Source organism: Peromyscus californicus, unplaced genomic scaffold (genome assembly GCF_007827085.1).
Source record: "Peromyscus californicus insignis strain IS unplaced genomic scaffold, ASM782708v3 Scaffold_16__1_contigs__length_79575227, whole genome shotgun sequence".
In the NCBI taxonomy this organism is placed as follows: Eukaryota; Metazoa; Chordata; class Mammalia; order Rodentia; family Cricetidae; genus Peromyscus; species Peromyscus californicus.
This window is the reverse complement of record NW_026294458.1, coordinates 13,404,117-13,417,950: the sequence shown is the minus strand read 5'-3', so window position 1 is coordinate 13,417,950 and position 13,834 is coordinate 13,404,117. Positions and strand designations below refer to the sequence as shown.

Below are 13,834 nucleotides of genomic sequence, written 5' to 3'. Positions count from 1 at the left end.
CATGTGACTGCCTCATCACTGCCTGAATGTACCGCCCTCCAGGTCCTTAAAGGCGTGCGCCACCACCGCCATGCACTTGCTATGACTCTAATAGCTCTGACCCCCAGGCAACTTTATTTATTAACATACAATTAAAATCACATTTCAGTACAAGTAAAATACCACCACGGTCTTTTAAAATTTATTTTGCTTCTACCTTTTTAAAAAGTCATACATTCTTTCAGTTTCTGACATCTCTGTAATCTTCATCTGTTTTGGAAATTTTGTAGACAACTTATCAGTTACTAAAAAATATTACTCTATTTTGCCCAAGCCCTTTCTCTGAATTATTATTCTAAATATTGTGGAGGCATTTTATAAAGATAGTAAACACTTTCAAGATGTGAATAAGAATATAATCTAATAAAAAAATACAAGGCTGACCAGGAATTGTAGATAGCAAATAACCTGTAATGCTAGCTAGCAATCAGGAGCCTGAGTCAGGAGAATCATGAGTTTGAGGCCAACTTGAGCCACGTAGTGAATCCCTGGGGCGGGGTGAGAGAGAGAGAGAGAGAGAGAGAGAGAGAGAGAGAGAGAGAGAGAAGGAAAGAAAATTAGAGACTGTGAAGTTAGTTTTCCATGTCTTTCTCTAGGGAGTAAGTTGTGTTCACTTAAAGGGAACTGGCCTTAAATGCCTTTATCTTAATAACCTGTTCCTCCAGGTGTTGGGCTTCTTCAGTGATGTACCTTGTGTACTCTGACATGGGGCAGAGGGCTTGTGGTTTGGTCCACACCTTTGTAAATCCTCACGATGGCTGCTCTGGTCTCCCCGCCCCTTTTTTTCCTGTTTCAGCCTCCCTGAACTGTATTCCTTCCCTATACACGTTGTGCATGAATGGCTCTCTCAGTTGTGTTTTGTGTTAATCTTCCATCACTGCTATGTACTGTTGTAGCTAGAGTTTTTCCACCTGGCCCACAGTCAGGACAAATCTCTGTCACCCGCCAGTCCCACAGCCACTCAGACCCAACCAAGTAAACACAGAGACTTATATTGCTTACAAACTGTATGGCCGTGGCAGGCTTTTTGTTAACTGTTCTTACAGCTTAAATTAATCCATTTCCACAAATCTATACCTTGCCACATGGCTCGTGGCTTACTGGCATCTTCACATGCTGTTTCTCATCGTGGCGGCTGGCAGTGTCTCTCTGACTCAGCCTTCCACTTCCCAGCTTTATTCTCCTCCTTGTCCCGCCTACACTTCCTGCCTAGCCAGTGGCCAATCAGTGTTTTATTTATTGACTAATCAGCAACACATTTGCCATACAGACCATCCCACAGTATACTGTAACTGCAAAAACACACACCCATGCTCTCACATCAACATCACCAGTTACTTCACTTCTGACCGTATGAATTTTGCCTTCAGCTTCGCTCCTGAAACTGCCTTATAGTGTGAACAAACATCTCTTGGACAGTAGATTGGATACCATTTTAATTTTTGCATCTAGATGTTTCTTGGCTTATCTGTAGGTACTGTTAGCCACATAGTCCTTCTAGCACCTCCACCCCCCACCCCAGGTGTCTTTGGCTCTCTGCGCATCTGACAGTAGCAAAATGAGAAAGCCATTCAGGTGATGGCTTCAGGAAACAAAACAATCCGTATTATTCCTGCATAGCCCCTCATTTGTTATGGCTTCACATATATGCTATACCTATTAGTTCCTGGCATGGTGCCAAACTGAATGTGCTGCAAACTTCTCTTGGGTTACAGCAGATCTAGAATCTGTTTCACATCCAGGGGCTGGAGAGATGGCTCAGTGGTTAAGAGCACTGCTACTCTTTCAGAGGACCTGCGTGCAGTTTCCAGCACCAAGATGGCATGTCACAACTGTCTGTAACTCCTGTTCCAGAGGATCTGATGCCCTCATACAAACATACATGCAGGCAAAACACCAATGCACAAAAAATAAAAATAAATTCTAGAATCTGTTTCACTGAAGTAACAGCTATCACACAATAAATCCATTACAGTGTGGTTAAATATCTCGTTTGCTCATCAAACTGAGAACGTGCCCTTCTGTGACGCCAACCTCTTGTGTTTGCAGAATGAAGTTTGCTTGATAACTCTTCTTGGAAAACAAGCCACAGGTCCTAGGAAAGGGGTGAGGATGAAGCAGGGAGATGAACACATTAGAATTTCTTGCCCACATAAATGGGCACCATGCCAGCCTGCCCTTGTGCACAATGCTTTCCTTGTCTTCATTAAAGGCGGCTTAGCACTTGCTTTTACCCTTTAAAAATATCTTTGGTCATTTTGAAATGATGAATTCATAAATGGTGTACTATTATTATAAAACACATGTTCTGAGGTTAAAAGGCAAGTGTTAGAAACTTAATAATGTATATTGGCTTGTTCATTGCTTAAATACATTGCCATCAACACATGAAAATGGTAGCAGATTTCCTTTGAACATACCTTACTTGACCATGTAAAGCTTGACTTTTCACTGTTTGGGTTTTTTTTCTTTTGTGGGGTAACTTGTGTCATATGGAAGTGTGATTTGATAATTATATTTGATAGTTATTCAGTTGTCAGTTTTATTCCTAAAGCCCATTTGCTTTTTATGAGAGGCCAGTTCTCCCTCTTACTGGGAAAAGATGGACCAGGAGGGACAGATGCTGCAAAACATGACTAATGTGACCTTTTTTTCCACCGCTGAAAGACTGTGGTATCAATACTACACAGTGACATTTGCCTTTCTATTTTCATATTAGAGTCTCAAGGGAATTTGTTGAAAGACTAGACATGGACAAAGAAGAAATTATGACTGTTATTCTAGATTAGTACTTTCTGCTGAAGAATAGTTCATGAGATGTGGGTTTTGGGGTTTTTATTAACTCTTTGGGGAATCTTTTGTGCTGTGATGGCTGAATATAACTTGGAGAGATCTGAGCTTTTCCTTTATTAATGTTCTGCCTCATTAACTTCATTGTTGGCTTTTTACACTTCAGTGGTTTAAATAAAGAAATGAAAATGGTTCTATTGTCCTCTTTGCCGGTGTCCTTTTTGAAGTTTACTGATTATGTGTTTAGTTTGTGTTTTCATTTAGTCACAGTTGTAAATCCTAATAACTGTAAAATGATCATGAAGGGAAATGATTGTGTAACAGAATATTTTACTTTGTTGAAGCCTGAAAATGAAGGGAATGCTATAAAGATGAAGTGGTCACTCTGCGGCTGGTTTGCTTTCGGTCTGGTTTTATTTTAGTCATTTGTACCTTCAGGAGACCGGTCTTCCTAGCTGTAAGACTGCATTCTATTGAAGAGCTTGGGTGGTGATTATATTTGGGCTTTCACATATAGCCAGTGGTGTTTATAGTCTTCTGTTCCAGATATGTGGGCTTTGCCTAAAAGCAAGCTATATTTATCCTTAAAAATGTTTTCTAAGCATTTTCAGAAAGCATAGGAGCTTTCCATTGACTCTCCAAGCAAAGTCATCTTTTGCAAATACTTGTACCAAATTGCAAGTTGTACACATATTTTGCTAGTAGTTTTTTTCCCCTAAGTGATTTACTGACAGATATCATAGCATCTCTTATCAAAAACAGAAGTTTAGAGGCATCTATTAAAATGTAGAAAAACAATGTTAGTTCCATTTGACTTGAGAATGAGATTTTTTTATGTTGCCAAACATTTTTCATTTTAGAAAGAATATTTAAGCTGGATATGGTGGCGCACACCTTTAATCCCAGCACTTAGAGGCATAGGCAGGTAGATCTCTGAGTTGAGGCCAACCAGATCTCTGCAGTTGAGGTCTGCTGAATGAGTTCCAGAACAGCCAGGGCTACATAGAGAAACCCTGCCTTGGGGGCTGGGGGATATTTAATTACTAAGATATATTGTTTAAAGTTATTTATTTATTTTTGACCCATCTAAGTTGAACAGTGAATTTGGGTCCACATAGCTCAGCTAACATGAGGTATTGGTATTCATTTCTGACCATTTCTTTTCTCTTCCAGCCCATCAACGACTGGAACCAGCAACTTTGTCAGGGATTGTGGCGTTTATCCTTAGTCTTTTATGTGGCGCTCTGAACTTAATTCGAGGCTTTCATGCCATAGAAAGCCTCCTGCAGGTACTGTGCTATTTTTGCAGTTTCAGATGACTGTATCTATTCATTCTACTTGTTACATAATTGATTTGAATTGGATTAGTGCAAGCTCAAAATCTGTGTTCTTATACATGCCCTTTTCTACCTTCCTTCAAAAGCATGATTTCAGTGGCAGGCCTGGTGGACATGCCTGTAATCCTGGCCCTTGAAAGGCTGAAGCAGGAGGGTTACAAATTTGAGGCCAGCTGAAACCACATAGTAAGTTCTAGGCCAGCTTGGGTTACATAATGAAACCCTGTCTCTAAACAAAAAACAAAAACAAAAACATCACTAAAGCAACTCCCACCAAAACAAACCAACAAACACACAGCAAAACTACTGACTTCTGGTTGACATGTTCCTTTATTACTCACTCTTTGGAGGCATTGTTGACAGGTACTGTGTGAACATTAAGCTATGTAGCATGGACCCTACATTCTCACAGCTTAAAGTTGAATTTGATAGACAAAGACATCTAGGAGTAATAACTAAGTTCTTAGAGCCAGGAAGAGGAGAGGTTACTGCGATTCAGGAGAGGTGAGGAGAGAGGGTGAGCTGGTCTTGGAAGAACAAGAGGGCAGAGGAGAGTGGAAGCAGGGTGATAGTCCACATGGACACTGCCTCGGTGTGTTCCTTAGTAAGCGCTGCTGCTTGGCCTTTGCTCGGTGGCCTTTTCAAACCTGAGCTGCCTGTTGCTTCAGGTACTTCATTTCCTAGGGGAGTTTCTTCCAGAGCCTTAAGCTACCAGACTGTCTAACCTTTTCCTGTCCTTTCTGAAATCTCCTTTCTTCAAGTCCAGCATGTCTGAGATGCACAGTTATCCCTTCCTTTGATCCATTCGCTTTCTCTCAAGAGTTCTTGACAGGATCACATTACACAAATTAGATCTCTCTCTCCCTCCCCCTTCTCTGTGGGGTGTCTGTGTCTGTGTGTCTGTCTATCTCTCCAGCATTAAGTTCAGGATACCATTTATAAAAACCTGCTCACCATGCTAGGTTCATGGTACCATTCTACATGTCCTCTGTGTTCAGGTACCTAAAGCCAACAGAAAGCAGATGACATGATGGTTTCTAAAAGGGATACATTCTTTTTTTCTCTTCTGTTCAGTTTCTCTTCTAAACAGTTTACTTCAGGTAAAGTTCCTGCCCCCTTTAAACATACGATGCTGGCTGTCATCCTTCTGCCTTCTGCCCCATCCTTCTGCTAGGCTGAATTCATTCCAGCAGAAGGTCAGTTTTCAGCCAGCCAGACAAGCTGTGAATGAGAAGAAATGAGCAATTTGGGAACTGCTGACTGAAAAAACTAATAAATAAAGTGGTCTTTAAAACACTTTTATTGCTGTAATAGAAAAAACAGTGGGGTAGGTGTGTAAAGAGTTAACGAGTAGCCCTAGGTGGAGACAGGCTTTGTTTCCATCCTGACTGAAGATCCTGTGGAAGCTGCAGAAGCTGGGGCTCTGGGCCTGTCACCTGGGAGTTAAAAGTGCAGACAAGGCTATCGCTCTGGCACAGCCTGTTAAGGGTAACTTAGATTTCCTTCGTGCACTCAGTTATCGTGTCCTTCGTCTTCTGGGGCTCATTCTCTCGTTCTTCCTCTTCTGGTTCAGAACTGAAAAACCGAAGGAAGTTTTTGTGTACTGGAGCCTGTCATGCTTTTGAAATGCTGCAACTATCTTAAGCTTCTCTTCATTGCTAATCTTTCTGTGTTCTCTCTAATTGGTAATACACTTGTCTAATGGCAGTGATACAGCTTTAGGTTTTAGAAGAACACTCTGATCAAACTGCTTGCTACTTAGATGTAATTGACTCTTTGTGCTGAGATGTCTCAGCTTGTTTATATTTTTAAAAGACAACTTTACAGACCATTTATCTTTCTTGGACACAGATGCAGAGATTTCTAGCAATATATTAATAAATCAAAACTAGTAATGAACAAAAATAATTATACAACAACCAAATGGGATTTATCCCAGGTGTGCAATGTTGATTTAGTATTTGAAATCAGTTACTGCTATCTATCACTTCAACAGTCTAAAGGAGAAATAATAATCATATCACGTCCATAGATGCAGAAAAGTATTTGACAAAATCCAAAAACCTTCATCCATGATTAAACAAAACAAAACAAAACAAACAAACAAAAAAACAAAACCAAAACACAACTTGGAGCAAACCAGGAGTAGAGGGGCCTTTTCAAATCTCAAGCAGCTAACACCTTTAATGTACTGGATACTTTTCTCCTAAGACAGAAATAGGGTGAAGAGAACTCCTCCAACCTCTTCTATTTAACATTGCGCTGGAAATCCTACCCGATACAATAAGATGAAAAGGAAAAAAATATGGACGCAAGAAAGAAGTTTGCAGATGGCATGATTAGCTGTATAATGATGCCCAAGAACCAACAAAAAGCTCCTGAAACTATGAAGTGATAATAGTTATATAACAGGATGGGAGGTTGAACTGTCTAAAAATTTCTTAAATTCCAGCAACAAACAATTGAAATTTGAAAGTACTGAAAAAGAAGTCCCTACAAAGAAATCTAAAACACGTACAGGACTGATATAGATTATAAACTCTGACCAAAGAAATCAAAGAGGAAATAAATAGAAGAGATTCCACACTAGAGAGGAAAACTCAATATTGAGGTGTCAGTTCTTCCTGTCCTGATGCATTGATTAAACACAGTTCCAGTCAAAATGCCAGCAAGTTATTTTGTGGATTCAATAAAGTGATTGCAACATTTATATGGAAAAGCAAAGACCCAGTATGCAGAAAAAAAAATGCTTTTATTCTGTATTCTCACCAACAAAACTCAAAATTTCACTTCTGCCACCAGATGAATGGGAGGTCTTTCCATACCAAGCAATTCTCCAGTTCCATCTAGGTGTCCTACAATTGAGTTCAGTTTTAATACTGTCTACTTGGAGTTAGGACAGAACTCACATGCTAAGGACTCAGTTTTATGGGCCTACCCTTACTTCAGATGCCAGTTGTATGACCAGATTTTACTGATGACTAGCTGGCTATAAGTTGAGGTTTATACAACTTTCTCTTTTGGAGCAGTTATTTGTTGGAATAGTTTTCGGGCTCAGAAATGCATTTGGTGGTTAATTATAAAGGATATTTCAAAGGTTACAGATGAATTAAGAGCTATAAAGGGAGAGACTGGGTAAGCTCTGGACAAGGGCTCTGTCCCTGTGGAGCTGGGTTTACCACCCTCCTCACATGTTAGATGTTCACCAACCTAGAAGTTCTCCAAACTCCATGTTTTAGAGATTTGGGGAGAGACATGATTGGTTATTAAACTTATCTCTCCTCTCCTCCCTGAAAGATTGGGATAGAGACAGAAATCTCAGGCATCTAGCTGTGGTGTTTTTTCTGGTATCCACCACTGATCTAGGAGTCTATAGTAGTTGCTTCAGAACAAAAGCTGTCCTCCTTACTCAAGAAATTCCAAGTGGTTTGGGAGCTCTGGGTCAAATCCTTCTCTAACTTGGGAAATTAGAATGCTCTTAGGGAATCTGTGACAGGACTGGTGTCAGAGAGTAATAGCAAAAGACTTTTCTAGCACCTTTATTTACAAGGGTTTTAGGGACAGACTATCACTATTCATACCCAGAATGGTCTACACAGTCCTGATGAAGAACAAAAGTGGGCCTCACGTTGTCCAACTTTAAGACTTACTATAAACTACAGTAATTAAGACAGTATGGTCTTGGCAAAAGAATAAACAGTAGATCACCATGACAAAATCGAGATCCTAAAGATACACTTACATCTGTAGAGCTACTTGGTCTTTGATAAAGAAGCAAAAGCAAATCAATGGAGACAGGACAGTTAACATGGTTCTGGAACAACTGGAAAATCACATGCCAAGGAATAAACAGGAATTCAGAATGGGTCATAGACCTAAACATAAAGAACAAAGCTTAAAAATTATAAATTAAAAAAAAAGTAGCATAAGAGAGAACCTATGTGACCCTGGGGTCTGACTGTGAGTGCAACACCAAAAGTGTTGTGAAAGAAAATATTCTGCTAAACGTCTTAAAGCCTAACAAAGTCTGTTCTGTGAAAAACACTGTCAGGAGAATGAAAAAAGCCACAGGCCAGGAAAAGATATTTGGAAACATCTCTTATGATAAAGGGCCTTGACTCTATAGGGCTGGAGATGGCTTATTGGTGAAGAGTGCTTATTATGACTACTCTTCTGGAGGACCCAAGTTTAGTTCCCAGCACCCATCTTGGGTGGCTCACAGCTGTCTGTCACTCCAGCTCCAGGGGATCCAGTACCCTCTTCTGCCTCCAAGAGCACCTTCACTCTCATATTATACATTCACTCCCACATAAATAGAAATCTGTAAGGAGAGAAGATGATCCTAAAACCCTCAAAGAACTCCACAAACTCAAAACTAGGAATGCAAACCAACCCACTGACAATGGCCAGAAGAGCAGTAGACAACCTCACTGCAGAGGATCCTGCAGATGACAGACAGGCATGTAGAAAAATGCTGGACTTTGTATGTCATCAAGGAGCTGCAAGTTTACAAGATGATGCCACTCAACACCTGTTAAAACATGCCCCCAGCTCAGCCAGCTAACACTTCCCAGTGCTGATGAGGATGTGGAACAAGGGAACTCTCATTTGCCACTAAGTGGGAGTGCAAAATGTTACAGCCACTCTGGAAAACAGTTGGACTGTTTCTCACAGAGCCAACCATGGCTTTACTCTATCATTTAGCAATAGTGTTCTTACCAGTCTCTCACCAGAGTAGAGCCCTTTCACCATGTGAATGTTTATATCAACTTAATCATAAATTCAAGGAAGCAAGTATGGAAGATGAGTGGTAAATGGTAGTAATTCATACAGTGAACTGCCACTCAGTAATAGAAGAAATGGCTGTCAGTCACAGATAGACATGGAGACCTCTTACGTGCATATTGTTTGGTGAAAGCAGCCAGCGTGAAAAACTACATACTGGACACTTTCTGCAAGAGGCAGATCTATAGACAGTAAGTTCTGTAGTTTCCAAGGTGGGAAGAGATGCGAGTGTGTACAGTCAGAGATTATTGGAGCTGTGAAATGGTGCTGTGTGACTGTAGTGGTCGGTACCTGCCGTTGTCCATGTGTCCAGACCACAGAGCCTACAACAGGAAGAGCAGACTTCAGTCAGTAACAATGTGTCAATACTAGCTCAGCATTTGTATGTACCACACTGATTCCAGTTGTCACTGGAAACTGAGCAGGGAGTGAGAAACATAAGCAGACTCTCTCCTTAATTTTCTATATGCCTAAGGCTAATCTAAAATTTAAATCTGTTTTAATTGGGCCTGTGGCACACTCCTTTAATACAGCAGTTCGGGTGGGGGGCAGAGGCAGGTGGATTTCTCTTGAGTTCCAAGCCAGTCAGGGCTACATAGTGAGACCATGTCTTAAAAAAAATAAATAAAAATAAAAAAATGTATTTTAAAAGCCAACAGTAAAATAAAGACTTTCTCTTTGATGATAAGTCCAAGGAAAACTGGAAAGGGAGGCATGTTCTTACCCTGAACTTTGATGTTTTGATGTTCTTTGGTGAGGTGAGCTCTACTTGGCAATAGTTAAAAGTACAACCTGTTGAACCCTGCCTGCTCTTAGAAGCATGGATTAGGCTTCTCTGTCGGGGCCTGAGCCTTCCCCCGTATAGACCGTGTGAGGACCTTGATGCCCAGTTAGATGGAGTCAGGTTCAGGAATCTGCTCTGTGCCTTGAGGTCCATATACATAACTGTGTGCCTGCAGAGCACATTTGAGAATGCCAGTGAAATACAGGCCAGATCTATCGACCTGGTACCCACTAGTCCCTGCCAGCTAACCCCAACACACACACATACACACACACACACACACACCCCAAAGATTGTCTGGTAGAATAAGTACAGGTTTTAATTTGCATAAATAAACCCTAAAACAATAATAAGAAAGTAATAAACATGGTGGGAACTGACAGATGGGGGTGGGGTGGCAGCAAGGCTTCACTAAGTGCCTCTTCATAGACTGTTTTTACTTTGAACCATGTAAATATTGCTCATCAAAACAAGGGCTGGGCTAAGAGGATAACAATTCTTACTATACCCTGGGTTCGATATTTTTGAAAAAATTCATATATTTCTTGTATGTTATAGCCTGGGTTCAATCCTCAGCAATGAAAAGTAGAGTAGTACTCATAGGCAAACAGAAGAAAAGAAAATCGGTAAACCTATTTAATTGGTAGATTTTTCAATTACCAAAATTTCAGGTACAGGTAAATCTTTTTGGGGGCAATGAGCTGATGTTGGTCACTTTTTCTTTTCCCTCAGAGTTAAGTTCACAGCTTCTATGGGATGAGGATTTTTTTTTTCTTTATTATGCCATTAGACTTGATCCTAGGCTCCTCTCTGGTTTATCAGTACATTGTATGTTAGGAATAACCTCTTGAAGTTAAATAGATCTTCCTGAAGGTGTCTTCCCTATAGAATTTTGTACAGATCTTACCTGAGTGGAGTTATTCAGATCTTGGTGGTGAAAGAGGGGAAGACAGTCCCAGAATCAACAGCCTCCGTATTTCTATAAAACTTGATTAACAAGTAAAGGATTGCTGGGTGCCGTGGCACACGCCTTTATTCTCAGCACTGGGAATGCCGAGGCAGGAGGATCTCTGTGAGTTCTAAGTCAGCCTGAGCTACATAGTGAGTTCCAGACCAGTCAGGACTACACAGTGAGACCCTGTCTTTAAAAAAGAAGGGGGAAAAAAACAAAGAATTTATTTGAAAATTATAATTTTGGATCTAGTGAATAATATATTGTATATTTCCTGATTTTGAATAGTATATAGGTACTAATTTAAAGTTTACATTATAACCTTGGTTTATAAATACTCTGACTACTAAAAATGGTTGCAACATTTATCTTTGACTGTGTTACCTTGTGCTTGTGGCATATTTATTTAGAAGACTCACATGAATTAACATTTCCATATATTGTCCTGTTGTCTAAAAATTCAGGATAAATGCGCTGGTGTGATAGCTCTGCTGGTAAGGGCACTTGCTGCCGAGTGTAATGACCTGGCTTTGATGCCTGGACCCCCAGAATGGAAAGACAGAGCTGACTGCTGCAAGCTTCCCTCGGCCTCCACATATGGGCTGTGGCATGTGTATGTGTATACCTATATGTGTGTTCATACACACATACAAATGAAGTGTGTAGAAAATGGAAAAAGAAAAACAGCACAAATTTGCTTATGCTCGATTAGTAACTACTTCTTAGTGTGAGAGGGATTTATTAAAATATGTGGCACCAAAGTTTTATTTGTTGTGTGTTGTGTATATATATATTTTAAGTTGATAAATTTGATTTCATGTTCACAGTAATGTGTAAATTAGATTATTTGCACTTTCTTCCTTGCTTTGTTCTGAGTTTAGAGATGTTAATAAGGTTGTTGTGAGTTGACACTTCAGGAATGCATAAGCTTTTATCACATCGTTTTTATTGCATGGGTTCATCTAAGGATCAGTTTTGAAACAATGGTAATTAGGCTGATGCCAACTTAGAAGTAATTTCTGTATGGTGTATTTGAAAATGAATCCTGTCACAGCAGTGGAATGCTGCCCTAGACGTCAGGAGACCTGCAGTCTCTTTGCCAGTAACTAGTGCAGTGACCTTAGATAGGCTGCTGTGGTCTCGTCTTCCATTGTGCAGGATAGAGGCGTAGACTCCACAAGCCCAGGGGCTGTCAAGCATCAGTGTCCTAAGATTCTTGGACTCTAAGATGTTTGGAATACTTACTACAAAGCAGAAATGTTCTACTTCTGTTTTTCAAAATGCAACAAGCTAAGCAATCCAAAATACAGCTTGTAAATAAGGATTTGAGCACATGTCAGACTGACTCTGGGAACGTGCTTTTAGATCTAAAGGCAGTTAAGAGAGGTTTCAAATGGCAGTGTAAGTTAGAGAAAAACCACCACTGCTGCATAAGACAGTAATTAAGTCCTATTACGCATTGAAAGACTGACATTCTTTCACATGCCCTGTAGATGAGGACTATTTACGATGTTGGGAAAGTGTTTATGTTACAACCAAAGTACTAAAGAGCAGCACACAAAAGTATGGTTCTGGTTCTTTGGGGATGGAGGTGGGTAGAGGCGGAGAAAAAGAACCAGAAATACATGAAAGGGTTAACAACAATTTTCCCATATGTGGGATTACGAACTACATGTTTCTTCATATACTCTATGTCTTCCACAATTTTCTACAATGAATGTAGACTTTTATAATCAGGAAAAAGGACCAAAAAAGTAATCAGAGCTTATTTAAAGTCTTTGAATTATAAAAGTGGAAAGGCTTCAAGTTGTCCCTTCCTTCCTCTGGGGCAGAATTGACCTGAGTATCCTAAGAAGATTAATGTTCCTGTTTTAAGATCTCACTAGGATAAACCACTCTCCTTTGCCTTGTGGACTGTTCTGTACCCAATCAATTGCGCTAAAGCAATTTGCTCTTATTTCTATTACATAATGCCCCCACCTCCACAAAATCCTAGCATTTAGGAAGCTGTGGCAAGGGGACTGAGCATTTGAGGCCACCCTGGGCTACATAATGAGACCCTGTAGGAAAAAGAAAAATCACTTTTTTCTAAAAGAATGAAAAGGGACTTAGTATAATGTTCCTGCATGAAGAGAAACCCTTACTCCTCTGCCCGGGCTTTACATTCCGCTCATTCATTTACTGAAAGAAGTTGGATGTTGATACTCTGCAGGATACAAGGACACAGGCCCTGGCTGTCACCCCTCTGCCGTTTGCTAGCGCAGTGGCATTATAGCCAGTCCCTGTCTTTCTCTGTGGGATTTAGCACACTCTAGTGGACAGTAGCTTTTCAGTTGCCACAGTTTTATTTATCATGTCAAGTTACTTTATTGGGCAATTCATTGATGTGCCTCCGGGTAGTGAAGTTTGTCAGCTTCTCTTTAAGCAGTGACCCTCATGAGCAGGAGGAACTTGGTCGGTCACCCTCTGGGATATTGTGCATGTTTCTGTAGTGTTACTGGGAGGAAGAGACTGTGTGTTATGAGGGAGCCAGCTTTTCCCTGGTGCTTCTCATCTTCCCTGGAGTGAAATGCCATTGATAGGTGAGGCCAAGACACAGAATGCTTGGAGTTTTCCTCAACTTCCCATTTCTCTGCCTTTTAAATTTAAATTTATTTTATGTGTATGGGTGTTTTGTCTGCATGTACATCTGTGTTTCACTTGTGTGCCCAGTGCACATGGAGTTACAGATGGTTGTGCGTCACCATATGGGTGCTAGGAATTGAACCCCTGTCCTCGAGAAAAGCAGTCAGTGCTTTTAACTGCTGAGGCATACCCTTCTTTTCCTCTGTCTTACCATGTATTTTATATTTCTCTTCTAAGACTCTTAATTTTTATATAAAGTGTTTGACTGTGCATAAACATTGTCGTACCCTATCCTGGTAGACTGTTTGTTTAAATAGGTGCTGCCGGCAAAAAGGTAATCTTTCTTTGTGTTTTACAGAGTGATGGTGAGGACCTCAATTACATCATTGCATTTTTCCTTGGAACAGCAGCCTGCCTTTACCAGGTAGGTTTCCTCCCATTTCTAACAAACGCTTCCCCATTACTGTTTGTTTCACGTGTCCAGTCTGATAATTGCCCATGTATTTAAAATACATCAAAATG

At 40.4% G+C, this 13,834-nt stretch overlaps 1 protein-coding gene across 2 annotated transcripts in view; it reads left to right on the top strand.

The window, feature by feature from the left end:
* Positions 1 to 13,834, top strand: part of Sec22a (SEC22 homolog A, vesicle trafficking protein) — a 60,042-nt gene that overhangs the window by 35,866 nt on the left and 10,342 nt on the right. For both annotated transcript variants that reach the window (XM_052740437.1, XM_052740436.1), the window contains exons 5-6: positions 4,003 to 4,118; positions 13,671 to 13,736. In XM_052740437.1, the coding sequence (XP_052596397.1) occupies positions 4,003 to 4,118; positions 13,671 to 13,736 (182 nt within the window). The remainder of the gene's footprint in view (positions 1 to 4,002; positions 4,119 to 13,670; positions 13,737 to 13,834) is intronic.